We start from the raw sequence: 21,729 nt of genomic DNA, 5'->3' as shown, positions 1-21,729 counted from the left end.
ACTGTACCACTGAGCCACCTTCCAGCTGGAGAGACTGGCTCTTTTTGCCAGTACCAAAATCCACCATATTTTCTCCTTTGATGGGAAGCAGGCTTTATATCTTGGTCCTCCATGTTTCCAGATTTCCTTCCACTTCTGATCCTTTTGAAGTATGAACATTAGATCCTGTTAAAAAAAAAATTATAAAGTGGTGCTGTGACTCAAAGTGGTAGAGCTCTAGCCTTGAGCAAAAGAACTCAGGGACAGCGCCCGGGCTCTGAGTTCAAGCCCCAAGACTGACAAAAAAAAATCAATTCAGGGTGTTTCTTATTTGCCCTTATTAAAACATACAGAAGGATACTTTCTGTCCTATTTGAGTTTTCTGAGCCCTGCTACAAGTCTATTCGGACCTTCCTCAGTGGACTGAGGAATTAAAGACTCCTGTTGTCCACATGGACCCCATTTCTTCCACATCTGGAGAGGGAGAGAGAGAGCGTGCTGTTTCTGGGGCTTGAGCTAAGGGCTTGGTCAGGATCTTTTAACGTTTTCACTCGGGTTGCAATCTAACTCTTGAGCCACAGCTCCACTTCTGTCTTTTTGGTTAATTAGAAATAGGAGTCTCATAGACTTTCCTGCCTAGGCTGGCTTCAAAAAAGGAGCCTCAGATCTTGGCCTCCTCTAGTTTTACTGGTATGACCCATCGGTCATACCATTGTAGCACATCTGGATTTATAATAGGCCGTGGCACTGCTTTTCCAACAAGCTGAGCCCACAGGGCTGCTCAGCCTTCACTTAGGGCCTTGTCCCTGTGGACAAAGAGCCATCCCTGGCCAGTGGAGTCAAGGCATCTGCTCCTTGATCAGGACCTTTCCATTTCTCGATGCCCCGCTTCCTGCCTAATAATTTATTGTTTGCTCCCTATCAGTTATAAGAGCACAACATACTGAGACCTCTGTCTCCAGCGCCTCATAGAGACTTGGTAACAATTGGTTTATTCTGTGAACAAACTGCACTTTTACCTGGCTAACTCCTTCTGATTTTATACGTGTCCCCGTGTCTTGCTTTGTAGTTTGGGGCTGAATTCCGAAGGTTCTCCTTAGACCGTCATAAGCCTGGGAAGTTTGAAGATTTCTACCAGCTGGTTGTGCACACCCATCACATCTCCAACACTGATGTGACGATCGGCTACGCAGATGTGCATGGGGACCTGCTGCCTATCAACAACGATGACAATTTCTGCAAAGCGGTCTCCAGTGCGAATCCCCTGCTCAGAGTCTTCATCCAGAAACGAGGTACTGAGCTGAGCTACCCTGCATGTTTAAAAGTCATTTAAGAAAAAAAATACAGTTTCTAATTTAGTGTGGCATTATGGGACTGTAGTAAATCTGTGTGTGTATGCACACACATGCGTGTATGCATGCTGCTGCTAGGGCTTGAACAATGTCCCTTAGATTTTTCTCTTAAGGCTGGTGCTCTACCTCTTGAGGCATACTTCTATATCCAGGTTTTTGATGGTTAACTGGAGATAAGAGTTTCATGGACTTTTCTGCCCAGGCTGGATTCAAACCAGGATCCTTAGATCTCAGCTTCCTGAATAGCTAGGATCACAGGCATTAGGCACCAGAGGCTGACTACATTTGTTTTTGTCTTTGTTTTTGTTTTTTGGTGCTAGTCCTTGGGCTTAAACTCAGGGCCTGGGCACTACCCTTATGCTTTTTTTGTTCAATGGTAGCAGTCTACCACTTGAACCATGGCTCTACTTCTGGCTTTTTGCTGATTAATTGGAGATAAGAGTCTCATGGACTTTCCTAATGTTCTGTATCTGAATCACGATCCTCAGGTCTCAACCAACTGAGTAGCTAGGATTACAGGCATGAGCCACCAGAGCCTGGCCTAGGCAGATTTTTTAAATTAATATTTTGGTAAACATATTTTATTTATTTACTTACTTATTTATTTTTGTCAGTTGTGGGGCTTGAACTCTGGATCTGAGCACTGTCCCTCAGCTCTTCAGCTCAAGGCTAGCACTCTATTACTTGAGCCCACAGCACCACTTCTGGTTTTCTGGTGATTTATTGGAGATAAGAGTTTCATGGATTTTCCTGCCTGGGCTGGCTCTAAACTGCAACCCTCAGATCTCAGCCTTCTGAGTAGCTAGGTTACAGGCATGAGCCACCAGCACCTGGCTTACATTTTTTAATAAGTTCAAGATTAGTTAAACTGCATTTCTACCTTAAATCGTGTTGACTTCTGCCTTTTAAATATGGAGTAAACAGGAAGTGGCCCTGTTGCTCAAAGTGGTAGAGCGCTAGCCTTGATTGAAAGAGTTCAGCAATAGCGCCCAGGCCCTGAGTTCAAGCCCCACGACCAACAACAACAACAAAAACAACAACAAAAAGTACTGATACTTCTAGTATTTTAACCAGGAGCAAGTGAATTCAGTAATGAAGAAGACCATCACACATCAGTAGCCTAAGAATGAAACTTGTGGTCTGTAGTCTATATTTTCCACATCTCTTAAGATGGGGGCAGGGATGTGAGTTTTAGATTATATCTTTAGTAAATGTTTAGCTGTGAAGGGCTAGTTCTGCTAGAGGCTTCACGCTATAATTTCATGTGAAAGTGAATGACTAACTTAGGCTGGAGGCTGGAGTGGCTGGAGCTGGTGTGGGGCTTGTGGTAGGACTCATGCTGCTCACGTCTCAGAAGTGCTTGTCTCAAAAGTTAGGAGAACCTTGTTATTTTAGACAAAAATAATATAAAAGAAGATGAAGATCGAGCTATAGTGAGGCTTGAAATTCAGAAATGACACTTTTGTAATTGATTTGGTAATGATGACTCCTCCTTCTTGTGGCAGACCTGCACGCACAGTGCAGCTGACTTGGAAAGGCGCGGCTTCCTGGGGAGAACCTACTGTGCGCACAGAGTTTCTCAGGGCGGAGAAACCAGAGGGGACTCTTGCAGAATCACTACAACACGTTGTAGTGTGTTTCCTCTTCTTTGGGTGGGTCTTGGAAGGGCTTTGTAGGGGACTCTGCTCAGAGGCCAGAGAAAGCAGTAGTAGTGTTCTAACTGAGAGGACCAGAGAACCGAGGTGGGGAGCTGGCTGCCGGGGTTGCATATGTAGCCCTTGCCCTCTGTGTCCTCTTTAGTGCCCTTGTTTACAAAATGCACGTGCCAGGCCACTACCCACCAAGTTACTGTGAGGAGAAATGCTGAGCAGTGTGCCAGCTCACAGTCTGTGCCCTGTGGTGAGTGTCTGTTCTTCTTGTGGCGATGGCAAGCAGCAGGAGACCCCTGACCTCCGTCAGGCAGGTTCTCTGCTCTGCAGCTGCATGCTGGCCCAGCTTGTGTGTGTGCTGGTGGTGCTGAGAAGCCTGCACAGCCGGTCCTTCCCAGCGGCTGGGTGGCTGAGGGCTCAGCACTCCTGCGGTCTCTGCAGCTCCGCTCACCCCGCAGTGTCCCTGTCCTCTGTTCTCTGACTGCTGCCCACTGCGGTAGCCATCGGCTGCCTCCGGCCCTGATGGAACTGCCTGCCACGTCACTGTGGACTCACCACCTTCCCAGGGAGTCTGGCCTCCGTCTTCTCTAATTAGCTCACAGTTCCCTCTGCCCCATTCTGCATCCTCAGTTCTGCTTTGCATGTTATTTATCGGTGCCTCTCAGGCAGCTTGCTGTCTGTCTCCACCGGACTCTGAGGACCATAGGCCTCACTCCTGGCTGTGCAGCAGCGGCTCCAGAGCAGAGCTCTGCAAAGTGAAGAAGGGAACGCTCTAAGCAGACAGCCTGTGCACCCATGGCCGAGGAAGCTGCAGAGTTGGGGCTTGACGTCCCAGCAGATGGTGGCCTGGGGGAGGCACAGTCTGTCACCGTGAAGCTACTGAAGCTAAAGGAAGACAGGGACCTGTGTGTGGAAGGCAGAACGCGTCAGTCTCCCCTGCAGCTCAGCTGGCGTGGCCTCCGCTAGCTTGCAGGCTGACACCTGCGCCCTGTCTGTATTACACATATGTTTCCTTCTAGGGCTCCACAGTCCCTTTGTAAGACGCAAGGGCAGCACTTGCCTCCTAAATGTTTGTATGTTTGTCTTCTTGAGTCCTTGGCTAGGCGCACAGACGCCTCCTTGTCCCCTTGCCGAGGTCACTGGGAACCTCCGGGCCTCCTCACCCTCCTCATGGAGTTCTGGCCAGAATCTGTGTCAGGCCACTCGTACACCTATGGACACTGAGACACACTTACCCAATGTCTCCTGTTAGTGGGGTCTCCAGGGCCCACCCCCAGTCCACAGCCTGTCCACAGCGTCTGGTCTCCAAAGGCCAGTGGCCACTGTGCCACACTGGTGTTGTCACCTGCTTCACGCACTGTGTCCAGAGTAGCGTTCCACAGTGACGTCTACTTTAATGAAAACTGTACTGCTAGCACAGGGGAAAAAGTCAGCATTCCTTATACATTCTGAAGTAAATCCAAGCTACATGTAGAAAACTTAATCTGCCACTCACAGTCATCTCGTCTCCCAAATGACACAAGACAGTGAAATGACAGACAAGTATACTGAAAAGAGCCCCAAAGATAAGGACACAAAGGACTTCTTAATTTGTCCTATTGTTTTTAGATGACTCATTCTTGACCTCATATATGGTGTATACACGTGCACATCTGAGGACAGCTGGGAGGAGGGCACTGAATCAGGAGAACACGGGCGAAAAAATACAGCAGAGGGGCCCATCAGCTGCCTGGACATGGGTGAAAGTGAACTAAGCAACTCAAAGGCAGCGATGGAGGGGGTTGAGAGAGCAAGAGGGAACAGCTGATGATCCTCAGCGAAAGGAAAGAAATTTATGTATCACCCGATTTTTTAAAAAACAGTTTTATTGGGGCTGGGAAGGCGGCTCAGTGGAAGAGCGCTTGCCTTGCATGCCTGAGGCCCTGGGTTTGATTCCTCAGCACCACATAAGCAAAAAGAAAAAAGCCCAAAGTGGCACTGTGGCTCAAGTGGTAGAGCACTAGCCTTGAGCTGAAGAGCTGAGGGACAGCGCCCAGGCCCAGAGTTCAGGCCCCACCACCGGACCCAAAAAAAAAAATAGTTTTATTGTTAAAGGTCATAGAGTTCATAAGCAATGTAGATTAAGATAATGATGACTATCATTGTGAAGATTAAAAGGTATTTGTGACTTTAAAATTTAAATAATTTACCTAGCTACTCAGGAGGCTGAGATCTGAGGATCATGGTTCAAAGCCAGGCCGGGCAGGAAAGTCCATGAGACTCTTATCTCCAATTAACCACCAGAAAACCAGAAATGGCACTGTGGCTTAAGCGGTAGAGCACTCACCTTGAGCTGAAGAGCGCAGGGACAGCGCCCAGGCCCAGAGTTCAAGCCCCATGACCGAGGGGGAAAAAAATTTTAAAATGACAGGCCAGTATTTTTTGCAAGGATAGATATAAACCCACCAACAGAATCCATGCTGTTTAGATAATGTGTGTCCATGTGAAGACTGGACGTGAGTGTGCACAGCAGCACTGTTCATTAACACAACCCCAGATACCCACTAGCTGATGAGTGGATAACAGAACACACATCTTCATACAAGGGCATGTCCCCTGGCCATGAGGAATGAAGTACTGACACATGCCACGGTGTGAAGCTGGCCTTTGCTAGACACCCAAGGCCCTCATTATTCAAACGTCCTATATTTGCAACTTGTCTATTTGCTGAATTTTACTTGTAACCCCAAATCAGCACTCACCATGATTTTTGGGTCATTTGAGGACATGCACCGAGTACTAGAAAACCAGAGTCACCCGATGTGCGCCTTCTTAGCTGAGGTTGAACACAATGAGGCTCTGTTTTCTTCTTAGCTCCTGTGATAAGCCAACATCATTGTTACAGTTTGTTCAGTGCCGCTGTTTGCACAAGTTTTTTTGTGTCTCTGGTTGATGATTTTGCTGTTTCAAGTTGCCCCAAGCAAAGGGATGAAGTCTGTCTGGTACCCTCAGCACAGGAGATATGCCTCATGATGTAGAGGTGGTACGAGAGAAGCGTTGTTAAGACATGCAGACCATGAGTTCAACATTTATGACTCAACAGTGCTTAGCAACTAAGGTGTCTTCAGAAAACAAGATGACGTATCAACTAGCTGTTGAAAATGTTATGGCCAGAATCTCACAGTCACCTGACCCTGACTCTGTATTCACTAGGTCAGTGTTTGCAGTGTTTGCTGTGTGTGAAAAGTAGAGTAGGCAGATCTTAAGGACAAAACATTAATTCACAGCTGCCAGGATGAGGAAAGGGAGAGATAGAAGTTTGGAATTTCTTTGGGGAATGGTAAAAATGTTCTAGAACCAGAGATCTTTCCCTTTTTTGGGGGGTGGGGGGCACGGGAGTCTGGTCGTGGGGCCTGAACTCTGGGCCTGGGCGCTGTCCCTCAGCTCTTCAGCTCAAGGCTAGCGCTCTACCACTTGAGCCACAGCGCCACTTCGGGCTTTTTTCTTTTTGCTTATGTGGTGCTGATGAATCGAACCCAGGGCCTCAGGCATGAAAGGCAAGCGCTCTACCACTGAGCCACCTTCCCAGCCCCCCAGAGATCTTTCTAAGTATGAACTTGTGTACTTGAATGGGAAAACTATATCTCAATAAAGTTGTTCAAGAGAAGAGCAAGGCACTAAGACTGGCTGTTGACAGCAGGCTTAGAACACTTTCCTAGTCTAAAGCCATGGCCCTTGGAGCAGGTTCTAAGCCTGTCTTCAGATTTTATTTCCAGAATTTAGCCATACTTAACATGTGTGAATACTTTGACTTTAAAATGTTTTCTTAAACAAATCATCTCTTGGGGCTGGAAAGGTGACTCAGTGGTAGAGTGCTTGCCTTGCATGCATGAGGCCCTGGGTTCGATTCCTTAGGACCACATAAGCAGAAAAAAAAAACAGAAGTGGTGATGCAGCTCAAGTGGTAGAGCACTAGCCTTGAGCTGAAGAGCTGAGGGACAGCGCCCAGGCCCTGAGTTCAGGGCCCACAACCAACAAAAAAAAAAGAAAGAAAGAAAAATCATTTCTTCCCCTGGTAGTAAAGAATTTCCTGTATCCTCTGCTAGGCCCCAGGTATGAGATGTGACCGTGTGAGTTGTGCCCAGGTGTGAGTCATATCCAGGTGTGAGCCCGTATCCTGTGTGTGCAGTATCCAGGTGCAAGGCTTCTGCAGGTGAGAGCCGTAGGTGTGAGTGCTGCCCTGAATGTGTGCTGTGCCCGAGGGGGCACATGGCCTCTCATCCTCAGCAGAAATGAAGCTAGCAGAATCGAATGGATTCTCTGTACATTGTATTTTATCATGAGTAGAGATCACAGATATTTTTCTATCACAAGAGACTTTTATGGGTGTTTTGTATGAATTATCCCCTATGAAATATTATTTTTAAATAATGACATGATGTGTAAACAAGAAAGACAGCACCTGCAGCGTTGTATCACACCTTAGCATCTGGTAGCTATGGTCAAAATAATTTAGTTCCAGTACAATGCCCTGTATTTTATTCTGTGTTCTGAGAGTGTGTTCCCAAGTTCTATCACTACAGGACAAAAGGAGACAGTATTTGGGGCCCAGACAAATGGCTAGAAGCCTGGCTTTATTCTCCTGGGACAAAAATGTCCTTGCCTGGTCAAGAGACATTTTCTTAAGGACTGTGTGGCCTTTGTGTCCTCTGGGAGAGAGGGTGGGACCCTCGCCCGGCCTTTGGCTTCACTCCCACAGGCTTCTTCTGTCATCTTTCCAGGCAGTTGTTAAAATCTCTGGGCCTTTCCCTCCAGTAGATAGCAGCTGCCATTCTACCTTTCATGTTAATGCATTGCCTGTGTAGAAAAGAAGAGCAGGAGCCCTAGGGTGAAGTAGTCCTGATGGAGTCTGGAATGGCGTTCGCCTGTCTGAGTTGCAGGACTGGTGAGTGGTAGGGAACACCTCTCTGATAATTCTCCCTAAAATCATTAGTTCCCTGTGTTTTATTTCGTTACCTCTCCTCCAGTATCCCAAAGGTTCAAGAACATTTGTGAAGTTGGCCCAGCTAGAGAGCACAAGACTAAAACTAGAAAAGGATATTCAGTGTCTCCTCCTAATTTTAGCTGAATAAACAGGAAGTGAAAGCACTAACATCAAATGCGTTAAATAAAATTCCTTCAAACCCTAGTGGGAGTGGGTCCTGCCTGTCTCCAGACCTCACCCAGGATGGCAGACCTGGGGCAGACTCTCGAAGCAAACAGGCTTGTTGTACCCGTGCACCCGTGCTGTGTGTTGTTCTGGGCATTCAGGCTCTTGTTTCTCTAGACTGAAGAGACCAACAACTGTAAATGCTAACGAGGGTCATCAGAAGCTGTGTGAAGTGGTATTTGTGATCTCACTTAAGTAGGCTGTTATGAAAAGTAGTAAGTGATGTTCTTCAGAGTAAAATGTATAGCAGTGTTGACACTGGTCACAGGCCTTGGCAGGGTGACGGATTTGCCCACTGTGTTTTTCACGGAGTCTTATGTGGCTGGTTTTAGGTCGGGGGCTCACTCACTCCTTAGCAGGAATTTCTCAAACTGTCAGCACTCCCATTTTACCCTTTCCTCAGAGGCAGTGTCATTTCAAGGTATGGTTGCTGAACGCCGTGTTTGTGTCTCTGTGCTTACAGAGATGGGTGAGGTCAGGCTCTCACCGTCTGGCACAGGGGCCCCTCACAAAACATGACATTCTGCACTGCCTCTGATTCCTGGAAGCCTTTATGTTTAGAAGCTTTCTATATTTCTCCTCCTCCTCTTCCTCCTCCTCCTCCTCCTCCTCCTCCTCCTCTTCCTCTCCTTCTTCTTCTTCCTTATTATTTGTGTGTGTGTGTGGAGGAAACCACATGCCTGGAGGGCTTTTGTGGAGTGGGCGCAGGGAGAATGTGCTGATGCAGCTGTGAGCTGCCATGCAGCCAGAGGCACCCACCACCCAGAGGAACGCAGCCGCCGGGAGCCCACGTGGGCCGTTCCTCGGGCGTCTGCCTGGCGCTGCCTATTCCCTTCCAGTGGTGTTCATGGGGGAAACACGCCTGGCAGCGACGTTCCCTAGCAGCCCCAGCAGGGTGTCTGTGCGGAAATGGTGAGTGTGCACACTCACTGAACTATGTTTTCCCTAGTCGTTTACTCTCACATGTTCAATGCATCATTTTTGTTTTGTTTTGTTGTGTGTTTTTGTTGGTGGTGGTGGTGGTCATGGGGCTTGAACTCTGGGCCTGGGCGCTGTCCCTCAGCTCTTCAGCTCAAGGCGAGCTCTCTACTACTTGAGCCACAACACCACTTCTGGTTTTCTGGTGGTTTATTGGAGATAAGAGTCTCATGGACTTTCCTGCCTGGGCTGGCTTTGAACCACGATCCTCACATCTCAGCCTCCTGAGGAGCTAGAGTGACAGGCGTGAGCCACTGGCGCCCGTCACCCGGTGCACCATGTGTTTATAGCTTGTGGTATAAACATTTCCTATCTCTAAACACTTCGTGCAACTACTTGTTTTGGAGTGTTGTTGCTGGTAGTGTGTTTGTGAAAAGAAATTCTAATCCCTTAGCCTGAGGAGACACAGCATTGATACAGCTGTTCCAGCCCCTGACAGTGGTTGCAGTTGGATGTAGTGTCACACACCCAGATGGCTGTTGTATTCATGCTATGGAGAGTGCTTGGAGCTGGTTTTATATTTTTGTGTGTCTTTCCATAGATGAGCATCACTCTGTCATGATGGACATGTCTGTTGGTGAATCCCACAGAGTATCACCAGTCCTTATTGATTAAGTTATGTTGAACATGTTTACGTAGTTCTCAGGTTGTCTGTCTGTAGGGTAAACTAGCAGAGATGGTCCTGCCAGGTCAGGTTGCATATCTGAGTGGAGATGACTTCCAGTGTTCCTCTCAACAGAGCCTCAGGGTGTCATTCAAATTGAAATAAAGTGTGTCTTTGAAGACAGACACTATTTGATGTACCAACTCATAGTCTTTGAATTTGCCTCTTGGATATGATCATGAAAGCACGCCCTCCTGCCAGCTGAGGCTGGCCATCAGATTGACTCTAGGGCCATTACGGTGTGAGTTGCTGGTCATCCTGACTGTGGACCACGACAGTGCTGGGAGAGAGCTAGGCAGATGCCGGCCCTGCCACAGCATGCTGTAGGGGTGGACAGTGTCTGAGAAGCACGTCCAGCCCTGTTTAAGGGGCTTACAATGCCAAAGGCTGCCCAGGGCCCCCAGCTGGGCTGAGCCCTCCTGCCTGGCCCTCTTCAGCTCAGGGGAGCCCTTGGACCACTTCTCCATCGAAGTGAAGGCTGGCCACTGAGCCACCACATTGCCTACAGAACCCCTTCCTCCATTCCTCCACTCCATTCGTGTCACTCCCAACCCTGACTCTTCAGCAGGCATCAGCTCCCAGAGTTCTCTGTCACCATCCTGGCTTCCGGATTCCTCAGACCTCGTTTCCTGTGCCTGGTTGGGTATTTCCAACCCCAAGGGTTGGGCTCACCTCAGCCCTGGGGACCAGGGGCCCGGGATGAAGGCTGTAGCCCGGCTTCGCGATGCCTCAACGTGCCCAGGCTCTGAGAACCTGCATGCTGTTGACCAAGGATTGATGTGATGTTCACAACTGGCCAGTCGCATGCTTCTCCTTTGGCACCGGGAGGCCAAACGGTAACTGAGTTTGTCTCGTGCTGCGTGTCACGTGCGTGGTGGCATGCTGCCTGCCACAGAGAGGGCGGCTGCGCCGGGCTCCGGGAGGCAGGCAGCCGGCCCAGGGGCTGGAGCCTCATGAAGAGCACGGCCTCTTCCGGGCCAGGAACCCTTTGGTGTCAGTGTTGGGGTGAAGAGATTTGTTGCAGAAACGATAAGCCTCTGCAGGTTTGATGGCAAGAGGTAAAAATTTCCACAGTGAACTCTTCTTTTCCAGGAGTGTGAGGCTTCGGTTTCCTCTCTCACAGCAGTTTCTTTTCCTGTTTGCCCCGTCGCCCCATGTCCGCCTCCCTGGTGGGAAAGTGCTCGGCCCAGGGTCAGGGGTTGACACCTGTGCCCTCTCATTCCCTCCAGCCATTCTGCTGCACTCCACAAACACACACATTAGGGTGAGAGCCCCGTGGAGTATTTCCTCCTGTTCTATGGAGCGGTCTTACTGGGTGTGGCCCTCCTGGCCCTGCCTGTGCACTCAGCAATCCCACTTGGAATCTGTGGGTGGAAGCAAGGAGGAGCAACTTTATCACATGGTAAACATGAACACTAATCCATATTAGCTAACGATAGAGATTTGGCTTTCTAATGGTAAAGTAAAATATACATAGCATCAACCTTACCACCCTTGCCATTTTCGGGTGTGTATTTCAGTGACATTTCGCATATCCACATTGCTGTCCAACCTCCCCCTCGCTCCTCCAGAACTTTCAGTCTTTAGTACCTCCCCGTACCAAAAATCCCCAGGGATATTTCACCGATATGTCTCCAGTCTTGGTCTTGAATATGTCATATCAAATATGCAAGCATTTTTTTCAAAGACTGAGCCACTAGAGGATAATTGGCCCTTGCAGAAGAGTCGCCGAGCTCCTGCAGGACGCCAGGCCCTTCCCCACGGTGGTGAGTCTGACCTTGGGTTACTCACCTCTGTTCCTCTGTGCAGGTGGACCAGACCTCAGGGCACAGGGGAGCAGGGACTCCGTGACTGGACTGAGGCTGTCAGTGCTCAGAGGACGCTTCCTAGCTTTTGTCAATGCCAGCCACCAGGGCCTATTGAGCCAGGGAAAATCCTGGCCGGGAAGAGAGTTCCCAAGATGCCAGTGCTGTGTGCTGAATTTCTTGGAAGCAGGGTCCAGAACTGAGGTACTGACGGTGCTAGTCCTTCTGGCTCCAGAAAGCTGTAGAACTTTCTCTCCACACAACTTCCCTCCACTCCCAGGTAGTTAAAGAGAGACCCTAACCTACAGGATGGAGGCTCAAGAAGTTCCCTTCCAGGAGGTTTGCAGGGTAGGGGCAGCTGGGTGTACTGATTGCTTACTTTGGGGAATAGGCAAAGTGCCCCTCAGATAGTGAGCCTCCTCTACAGCCTTGTTACTCAACACCTTCCAAGATTTTTAATGACTCATTCAACTCCAATGAAAACAATTTGTATTATACTTGCCTTTCACATTGAAGCCAAAATGAAGATGACTGTGTTGAGGATTGTCATCAGGGTACAGCTAGACACTAGTAACAACTTTTAGACAGGAACAGGAGACTGAGATGTCTATGCTGGGAAATGAACCCTATCTTAGATCATCAAGCATCTATGCCTAAGCATTTTTAGTTAATAGATACCCAGTCTCTTGTTAGTCAGAACCCCACAGAATTGTGCAAATGCTGGAGGGTTGCAGTTCATACAATCCAGCCCTTTTGTTTACAACCTGGCCTTTCCTTGTATCCATGTCTCTCCATGTAGAACTACTTGGCGAAGGAGTTAGTGCCTCCTGATACGAGACAAAGCTGTATATTTCCTGTAGCTGCATGAAATCAGCTCTGCCTCCAAAACCCTGTGTCCTCCATGTTCTTCTCCATACTGGAGTTGTAAATGCAACTGTCGTGCCTCTCTGGGTGGTTGGTGGTAGAATCTAGGTATGTGCAAATGTGGCCCGCGGGCTGAGTTCCATTGGCCCCAGTGTCCTGGTCTGCATAATGCCCCTTGATGATCAACTTGTCCCATGCCCCGCCCTGCCAGAGCTTGCCTTCCCTGGAGGCTGCCCCTTGGCCCCCCTTGCCCGTGGGCTGAGGTGGCTTTGGTGCCTGGGGAGGCTGCCTTGTTATGTTCTTAAGGTCTAGTGTCTTCACATTACTAAGTGAGAAACACAGAGTGTAACAAAAGAATCAAGCAGATCTACATCCCCTGGCTCCTATGTGTGTAAATAGACTCGAATGATTCATAAACTAGAGGAAGTTCCAGCCCGGAGTGGTGAGCTTAAAGATGGAGAATAGTGTTCATGGGTTTGGGGTTTCTTTGGGGGTGATGTAAACATGCTGGAATTAGACTGTGGTGGATGCACACTTCTGAATATGCAGAAAACCACGGATTGAATTCTGTGCTTCAAGCAAGTGAACTTTATGGTAGGTAATCATGTGCTGAGTAAAATGCTGATGTCAGCGGTATTTCGGAGCCTTCATCCCCGCAGTTCTGCCTTCTCTGCTTCCTCCTAGTAAGGTCTAGTCTGGTGGGAGATGAAGGGGTTGCCCGGGACAGAGGAGACCACAGGCATCTTTCTAGAGGATCTGTGAGCCAGAGGGAGCTTCCCACAGAAGGCCCAGAGGTTAGGGGTTATTTGCATGTCCCATGGGTTTCTGGTGTGGTGTTGGTAGTATAAGTAAAGGCCACTGAGGAAAATGAGTGCCTGTCCATTGCCTTCTCCTCCTGGCCTTCTAGAGAACGTGCACCTTCTGCCAGAGTCCCCAGCAGAGAAGAGCTTGCTGCGTGTTTTCTGGCCATCGTATCTGGGGAGCTGTCCCTCTGGCCGAGGGCCCCCCGGCCTGTCCCATGAGGACCCCAGTGGTCTTCTGCTGCCCTTTGTAGCATCTCTAGTCTCCTGTGAAAGAAAGACAGTGACAACACTGGAGGAGGTCCGCTCTAAATATGGGCTTTTCTGCCAACAGTTATTTTTGGTTGTTTCAATTACAGTGGTACTCTCTGGTAACCAGTGCAGTGTCTTGTAAATACAGGCTGGATCAGAGCCAGTTTGCAGAGCTAGCTTTAGGGTGGGGACAAGCCCTGAGTGGTGCTCTGCCCTCCAGCCTGGGAGGGTCGGGAAGTCTAGGGGGGCTGAGTGCTGTCCACAGCCAGACTATGACCAGGGTGGTCTTCTCTTGTGTGAAGCTTCTCCGTGTTGTGTTCAGGAAGATGGCAGATCCATCCCCCTGGATGGGCACAGGGTTTCCTGTAGCATGTCACCTGCTCTGCTCCACCATGCCAGGAGTACACACAGTCAAGGCCACACTCACCTCTACACTTTATCTCTGTGAGAAATGGGGAAACTGTGATTCCTTTCTTTCTTCTGCATGGGAAAAATTCAAGGGTGAGAGGAAGGGAAACAGCCATCTTGCTCTGGAAAAACAAATGAGAGCAGGACATGTCCTGAGCAGGGTATGCTGGACACAGGCTGGTGAGCTCTACTAGTAGCCAAGCATTTGCTGTATGCTCACGGTCTGCACACGGCTCTGTTGGAGGTACACCAGCCAGCATCTCTTGTAGAAGTTGTGAGCTTTGGCTTCCACAGCTTCCCTTCTTTGTGTACCGGGAACTGCTTTGGCTGCTGGGAGCAGAGTCTCACTTGCTCCACGCGCTCCCTGGTTTGTGTTTCCAGGGACAGCAAGTGTCGAAGCCTTGGGATGACTTCTGAATGTATCGAAGAAGGGAGGAACTAGTACGGCTCTTCTGACACCAGGGAAAGATGAGATGGCATGAGGAAGGACCCCAGCCCAAGAGCTGCCGGCACTGGGGCTCTTTAGTTCTGAGTTCAAAGAAAGGTCCTTGTGGGATGGAAGCATCCACGATTGAGACAAGCCAAAAGAAGGGAGAGGGCGTCCAAAATCATGGAAGAGGCCGCAGATGGCAGGAAAGACAACAGAGAATGCAGGTTCAAAGCCTGTCCCTGGCTTGACAGGGAGAGAAAGAGGAGAGCTGAAGATTCCTGTCACCCTGGCGACACACAGCAGTCCTTGCTGCGAGTAAACCCACGCCTCCTGCAGGTCTTCAGCCCAGTAACAGGACTTGTTGATTCAGTGACTGTACTGGTGTGGGAGGCTGGTATCTTAGAGGGCCATAGCCAGACGCCATCTTGAGGCCTGTTGCTTGAAGCACTCTGGGCCTGCAAGCAAGGAGCACCCACAGCCCAGGGAGTCTGCTACACCCTGTGCAAAGCGAGACCGAAGGAGGGTTTGAGGAGAGGGGGTGGCTGACCTGGTCCCTCAGAAATTAAAGTGTGAGAGGAGGAAATAGTGGAGACTCCAGCAGCTCTTCTAGCAGCTATAATGGCCCTCTGTTGTCAGAGGCCCCACCCTCCCGAGCCCTGAGGCTTGGGAAACAGAGCTCCTGGCTTGGGCTGTGTTGACTGCTCTGTGGGTCAGAGCTCCGTGACCCAACCCTCTGAACCGTGTGATACTTGATAACCTCTCCTACCCTGCAAGGAGGTGAATTGTCAGGCCAGTCCTGAAGCACTAGGACCTGTCCCTGGGAACTGCATCCCTGCTTGTGCTTGCTGACAGTTGAAACTGAGGGCCCAGAATCCAGACCCTCAGAATCACAGAAACTCCCTCCTCCTCACAAAGAGAGGCACTGTGAGATTGCGGGGAGGGGGGAGGGGCAGTGTCTGTAACTACTCAGATCAACTGGAGAGCTACTAAGTCCTCAGTTCCCCCCAACCCATGCAGAATTCAGTCTCTCCACCCTAAGGGTCATTCCAAAACACTTGCTGCCCCTGGAAACACAAACCAGGGAGCGTGTGGAGCAAGTAAGACTCTGCTCCCTGCAGCCAACAGCAGTTCCTGGTACACAAAGAAGGGAAGCTGCGGGAGCGAAAGCTCACAACTTCTACAAGAGACCTAGTAGTATACCTCAAACAGCGCAGTGCTGGGGACCAGGCTCAGGCCCTGAGCACGCAGGTGAATGTCTGCTAGTGAGTCATACCACCCAGTCTAGTGGTGGAAAATAGCACTTCAACTCAGCCGCAACTCTTACCATGGTACTGAACATTTCAGACTAGTTCAACTGAAAGCCTTCAGATGATTACAACTTCCAAATAATGCCTTGGCCTCAGATGCGTACATCTCAAGGTATAAACACAAATAATATAGTTAGGCACTGGTGGCTTATGTCTATAACCCAGCTACTCAGAAGGCTGAGCTCTGAGGATCACGGTTCAAAGCCATCCCAGGCAGGAAAGTCCATGAGGCTCTTATCGCCAATAAACTACTCAGAAAAAGCCGGATATGGATTGTGACTCAAGTGGTGGAGTGAAAGGAGCGTGGGGACAGTGCCTAGGCCCTGGGTTCAAGCCCCAGTACAGACAAAAAAATCCCCACAAGTAATATGAAAATACAAGACAACGTGTTTCCTCCAAAAGTCAATAAAAACCCATAAGAAGAAACTGGAACAATAAATAGTGAAGCAGATGAAATTTCAAAGAACTCAAAAGAACGTTGATAAGATTCCGTGACATTAAAGAGGACATTTATAAGCACTTGAATGATTTCATAGAAAATCCAAATGAAGAGCTAAGTGAGATAGTTATGGAGATGGTGATGGTTAGTATACACAACCCTCCAGGGTGCACCTAGTTTCATTAAATAAACACTACTACAGATAGACTTCGATGCAATAAAATCGGGAGACTTCAACATCAGTCAGAAGCAATAATGGTCATTTCAAGCTGAGCACCGGTAGCTCATGCCTGTGATCCTAGCAACTCAGGAGACTGAGATCTGGAGAATCAGAGTTTGAACCTCGCCCTGCAGAAAAGTCTACAAGACTCCATCTTCAAAATAACCAGCAAAAAGCTGAGCTGGAGGCATGACTTGTATGGTGGTGTCAGCTGAAAAAGTAATTTAGCAAGCATGGAGACCCTGATACTCTGGTTCAAACAAAAAAATGCCATTTTAGGGCCAGGAAAGTGGCTCAGTGGTAGAGTACTTGCCTAGCATGCATGAATCCCTGAGTTCAATTCCTCAGTACCACATACACAGAAAAAGCAAGAAGTGGTACTGTAGCTCAAGTGGTAGAGTGCTAGCCTTGAGCAAAAGAAGCTCAGGGACAGTGCCCAGGCCCTGAGCTCAAGCCCCAGGACTGGCAAAAAAAATCATTGTATATTATAAGTAGAACAACCCACTGAAGAGACAACAGTTATTAACACTAAGCACTAAATATTTGTGCACCTAGTTCCATTCAGCAAATACTACTGGACTTAGGACACAGAGACCCTAGTACAATGATGGTGAGAGATGTCAGTTCTCTAGTCTCACTGGTTGATAAGGACATCATTCAAAAATATTAACAAAGAGCTGGGTGCTGGTGGCTCACATCTGTAATCCTAGCTGCTCAGGAGGCTGATATCTGAGGATCGCAGTTCAAAGCCAGCCCAGGCAGGAAAAGCCATGAAACTCTTACCTCCAATAAACCACCAGAAAACCGCAAGTGGCGCTGTTGCTCAAGTGGTAGAGAGCTTGCCTTGAGCTGAAGAGCTGAGGGACAATGCCCAGGCCCAGAGTTCAAGCGCCACAACCGACAAAAAAAAAAAAATCAACAAAGAAAGTTAATAACATCCCAAATCTAATGGACTATAGTGATATCTACAGAATATTTCATCCAGCAGCTACACAATACACATTCTCAGTAGCTCATAGAATTACCTCCAAAGTAAACAGGACACAAAGCAAGTCTTAACAAATATAAGAAAACTGTAGTAACTTTGTGTATTCTATCAGACCAAAATGAAATAAAACTAGAAATCAACAAAAGAAACTACAAAAATATTCAAACATATGAAAAATGAACAGTAATTTTGTTGAAGAACCAATGGGTCATCAAAGAAAGATAAAAGGAAATAAAAATTTTCTAGAATCTAATGAAAATGAAAACAACTTACTAAAACCTCTGGGATATAGCAAAGGCTATTAAGTAGAAAGTTTGTAGCTATGATCATCTACCTTAAAATAAATAAATAAAAGGTCAAGACAAATCAGTACCACATGCCAGTGACTCACTCCTGTCATTCTAACTTCAGGAAGCTGAGATCTGAGAACCAAATTCAAAGCCTGTTCTGGACAGTAAAACCATGATACGTACCCGGTGCTGGTGGCTCACCCCTTGTAATCCTAGCTACTCAGGAGGCTGAGATCTGAGGACCAAGGTACAAAGCCAGCCTGGGCAGGAAGTTCAGACTTTTATCTTCAGTTAACCACCAGAAAACCGGAAGTGGTGCTGTGGCTCAAGTGGTAGATTACTAGCCTTGAGCTGAAGAGTTGAAGGATAGCGCCCAGGCCCAGAGTTTAAGCCCCAGATCTCAGCCTCCTGAGAAGCTAGGATTACAGGTGTAAGCCACCGGCAACCGGCTTCAAAGATTCTTAATAAAATATTTGTTGACCAATTTCACCAACAAACTTAAATCAACCACCATCATCAAGTTGGTTTCATCCTAGAGGTACAAGGATGGTTCAGCATATAAACAGAATAAATGACAAAAATCACATTATCATCTCAATAGATGCAGAAAAAGCTTTTTAACAAAATTCAACATCCCTTTATAATTAATAAAAGCTCTGAAAAAAAAGAAGGAACATACCTCACCATATAAAGACTATATTATAGCAAGCCTACAGCCAAGGAATGAGACAGGGTGTCTACTGTCCCTGCTCTCTTATTCAGTATAACACTAGAATTCCTGGCCAGAGCAATCAGGCAAGAGAAAGAAAAAAAAAAAAAAAGAATTACAAGAGAGGAAGAAGTCAACTTATCCCTAAACTAAGGAGGTGAAAGAACCTTACAGTTAAAACTGTAAAACATGGAAGAGAGAAGGAAAAGAAGACATCAGGACATAGAAAGAACTTGCCATGGTCATGGAATTAAGATTGTGAAATTGACTAAACTACTAGAAGCATTCTACAGATTGCAGTACAATTCTCATCAGAAATCAAGTGTCATGCCTCACACAAAAAGAAAACCAATCCTGAAATTCATATGGAAATCTAAAAGACCCTGAATAGCAAAAGTAATCCTAACAAAAAGAAGAACTCTAGAAATATCACAATACTGGGTTTCATCGTACACTACAGAGCTATGGTAACAAAATCAGCATGAAACAAGCATACAAAATCAGACATAAAGATCAATGAAGCAAACTGGAAAACCAGAAATAAGCCTACACAGCCATAGCTATCTGATTTTTGATGACGCAGCCCAAAATATATTGAAGAAAAGATAGCCTCTTCTACAAATGATGCTGGATCATGTAGAAGACTCAGACTAGACCCTGGCTCTTACCCTGCACAAAAATCAATTCAGAAAATGAATCCAGGACCTTAGTGTAAGACTGGAAACTTGTCAACTGTTACAGCAAAACATACGAGGAAAGCCTTGAATGTAGTCATGGGCAGTGACATTCTGAATAGGACTCCAGTAGCCCAGAAAATAAGAACAAGATGGGAATTAAAAGTTTTGCTCCTTCACATCAAAGGACCAAGAGAAACCTGTGAAATGAAAGAAATTTGTCTATTACCAATGAGTAAAGAATTAATATCCAGGGCTGGGAAGGTGACTCAGTGGTAGAGCGCTTGCCTTGCATGCATGAGGCCCTGGGTTCAATTCCTCAGCACCACATGAGCAGAAAAAGCCAGAGAAGTGGCACTGTGGCTCAAGTGGTAGAGTGCTGGCCTTGAGCTGAAGAGCTCAGGGGCAGTGCCCAGGCCCAGAGTTCAAGCCCAGGACTGGCAAAAAAAAAAAAAAAAAGAATATCCAAGATATACAGAGAACTCCAAAAATTAAACATCAAAAAAGCAATAATTCAGTAAATGTACAAGTGAATTGAACAGACAATTCTCAGAAGAAGTACAAATAGTTAATAAATGCATAAAGAAATGTTCATTATCCTTAGACATAAAGGGAATGTAAATTAAAATTATGTCAGTCAGAATGGCAGCCATCAAGAAGGAAAGCAAAGCACAAGTGCTGACCGGAGTGCAGGCAGGAAGGGGCTGGTGCCGCCAGAACAGACATCGTCAAAAACAAAGGTAGGCCTCTCTTATGCTTCTGTCTGCTGTACCATTCTTGAATGTTACCCCAAGCAATGTAAGTCAGCGTACGAGAGAGATCCCTACACACCATGTTTATCACAGCACTATTCATAAAAGGCACGTTGTAGAACCTTCCCAACATCTATGAATGGATAAAGAAAATCTGATATGAATACATAACAGGAGATAATCCAGCCATATAGAATGAAATTATTGTTTGAAGGGAAATGAATGGAACTGGGTGAGATGACTAAATTCAAATAGTCAAATATCAAATATTTTCCCTTATATGTGTTTCGACCTAAAATGATAATAATAACTATCACAAAAATAAGGAGGCTTGAAGATAAAAAAAGGGTCTAGGGAGATCAGCAGAGCAGGAAGAAAGGAGGTGGTGGATATCCAAACAGTAAAAAATGCTACCAGGATGCAGGGGGAAAGGAACCCTATTGCACTGTTGGTGGTGTAACCTAAACTAGTGCAAACACTCTGGAAGGTGGTTTAGAGATTCCTCCAAAACCTAAACACACCTGTAACCCTCGCTACTCAGGAGGCGGAGCTCTGAGGACCGTGGTTTAAAGCCAGTCCAGGCAGAAAACTCTCCATGACACTCTTAACTCCAATTAACCACTCAAAAACTGGAAGTGGAGCAGTGGAAGTAGAATGCTAGCCTTGAGCAAAAAAGCTCAGACACGGCATCCAGACCCTGAGTTCAGGCCTCAAGATGACCAGAAGCAAGAGAGGAAGAGAGAGAGTGTGGACTCAGAGCCCTGGAATGTGCCATGCGGCACAGCGCAGGCTGGAGGCCCCGCCCCAGGCTTCAGTCACCTCCGCGCAGTCGGAGGAGCGGCGTTAGTGCCTGCTTCCCTTGTGAAAGCTGTGTTTGTGCAGTTTTATATTTTCCAGACAGGCCAAAATTACAACCTTAAAGTGCGAATTGATTTTTGGTATGTATTTCAGATATCATAGGAAAAAAATTTAGAGATACCAGAACATAGGAAGATTCATTTCTTAGCTGTCACTAAGCAGATAAGTAGACGTGTTCTTTGCACCAATGGGAGCCCACATGTTCTTAGTGTGTTTCCAAGATCTTAGTGACCTGCCACCCTCAGCTTGTCCCCTGAGACTCCTCCAGGAGGAGGAGGGATGGCCCGGTGCAGGGCCCTGCCTACCCACCATGTCACACGTAGGCCCTGGCTGCTCTGTGAACTAGACAGGGATCTTGGAGCGGCCTGGGCTCCTCTTTCAGCACCCAGGAGTGGCTCACCACCAGCAGGTTGCCAGGTTCCATGCCCGCCAGCGGCCCCCCCACCCCACCCTGCCCCAGCCTCCAGTGATAGGTTTGTGGACCACTGCATTCCCAGTCAAAAAGATAACCCAGGTGAAGACTGCTTTGCCATAGCTCAGCCATTTGTTCCTGATGATCAGCCTCACTATTCCTTGGACGTGGCCAAACCTGCCACATCCCTAAGAAGAGACATTTGCCACTGTGCTCTTCTGTCTCCTGAGGATACACACACCCAGAAGACCTGGACAGGCCTGCTTGCCTCCAGACCTGCAGTCTGGAGAAGGGCTAGTCTCAGGGAAGTCTGGAGCTGTGGGCTGTGGCAGGGCCAGTGGTATGTCCTGGGGACTTGGTTTGGGGGCTTTGGCCTCTGGAGACTGAGCAACTGGCAAGCCAGCACAAGTGGGCAGGAGAGCATGCCACTGCCCAGGGGCAGCCGTGCTGCCCATTGAGGCTTGTCAGCTCCTGAGTTGACTGACTGAAGAGACCCTGCCCTAGTTCACACGTGCGCTCACACACAGCCTCAGCCCCCTCAGGCTGCTCCTTTAAGGATGCCGGAAGGCCATGGGGGCAGGCTGTGCCACCGTGGCCACGTCGGGCTTTCCCCAGAGGGTCAGTCAGTTCCCCTTGGGGCTTGTGACCAGCTTCTCCCCTTTCTGTGGCCTCCGTAAGAATATCTCACAGAAGAACTTGTCCCCCCCCCCC

The 21,729-nt window shown here is 47.9% G+C and overlaps 1 protein-coding gene across 1 annotated transcript in view; it reads left to right on the top strand.

Annotated features, from left to right (window-relative positions):
* Positions 1 to 1,048: 1,048 nt before the first annotated feature.
* The window catches only part of Pard6g (par-6 family cell polarity regulator gamma), a gene marked incomplete at its 5' end in the record, with an annotated part of 36,214 nt that continues 15,533 nt past the window's right edge, over positions 1,049 to 21,729 (top strand). The window contains one exon of the mRNA XM_013026123.1: positions 1,049 to 1,271. Within this exon, the coding sequence (XP_012881577.1) occupies positions 1,049 to 1,271 (223 nt within the window). The remainder of the gene's footprint in view (positions 1,272 to 21,729) is intronic.

This window comes from Dipodomys ordii, unplaced genomic scaffold, assembly GCF_000151885.1.
Source record: "Dipodomys ordii isolate 6190 unplaced genomic scaffold, Dord_2.0 Scaffold91, whole genome shotgun sequence".
Taxonomy (NCBI): Eukaryota; Metazoa; Chordata; class Mammalia; order Rodentia; family Heteromyidae; genus Dipodomys; species Dipodomys ordii.
Note: the sequence above shows the minus strand (reverse complement) of the source record. Positions and strands in the feature narration are given on the sequence as shown.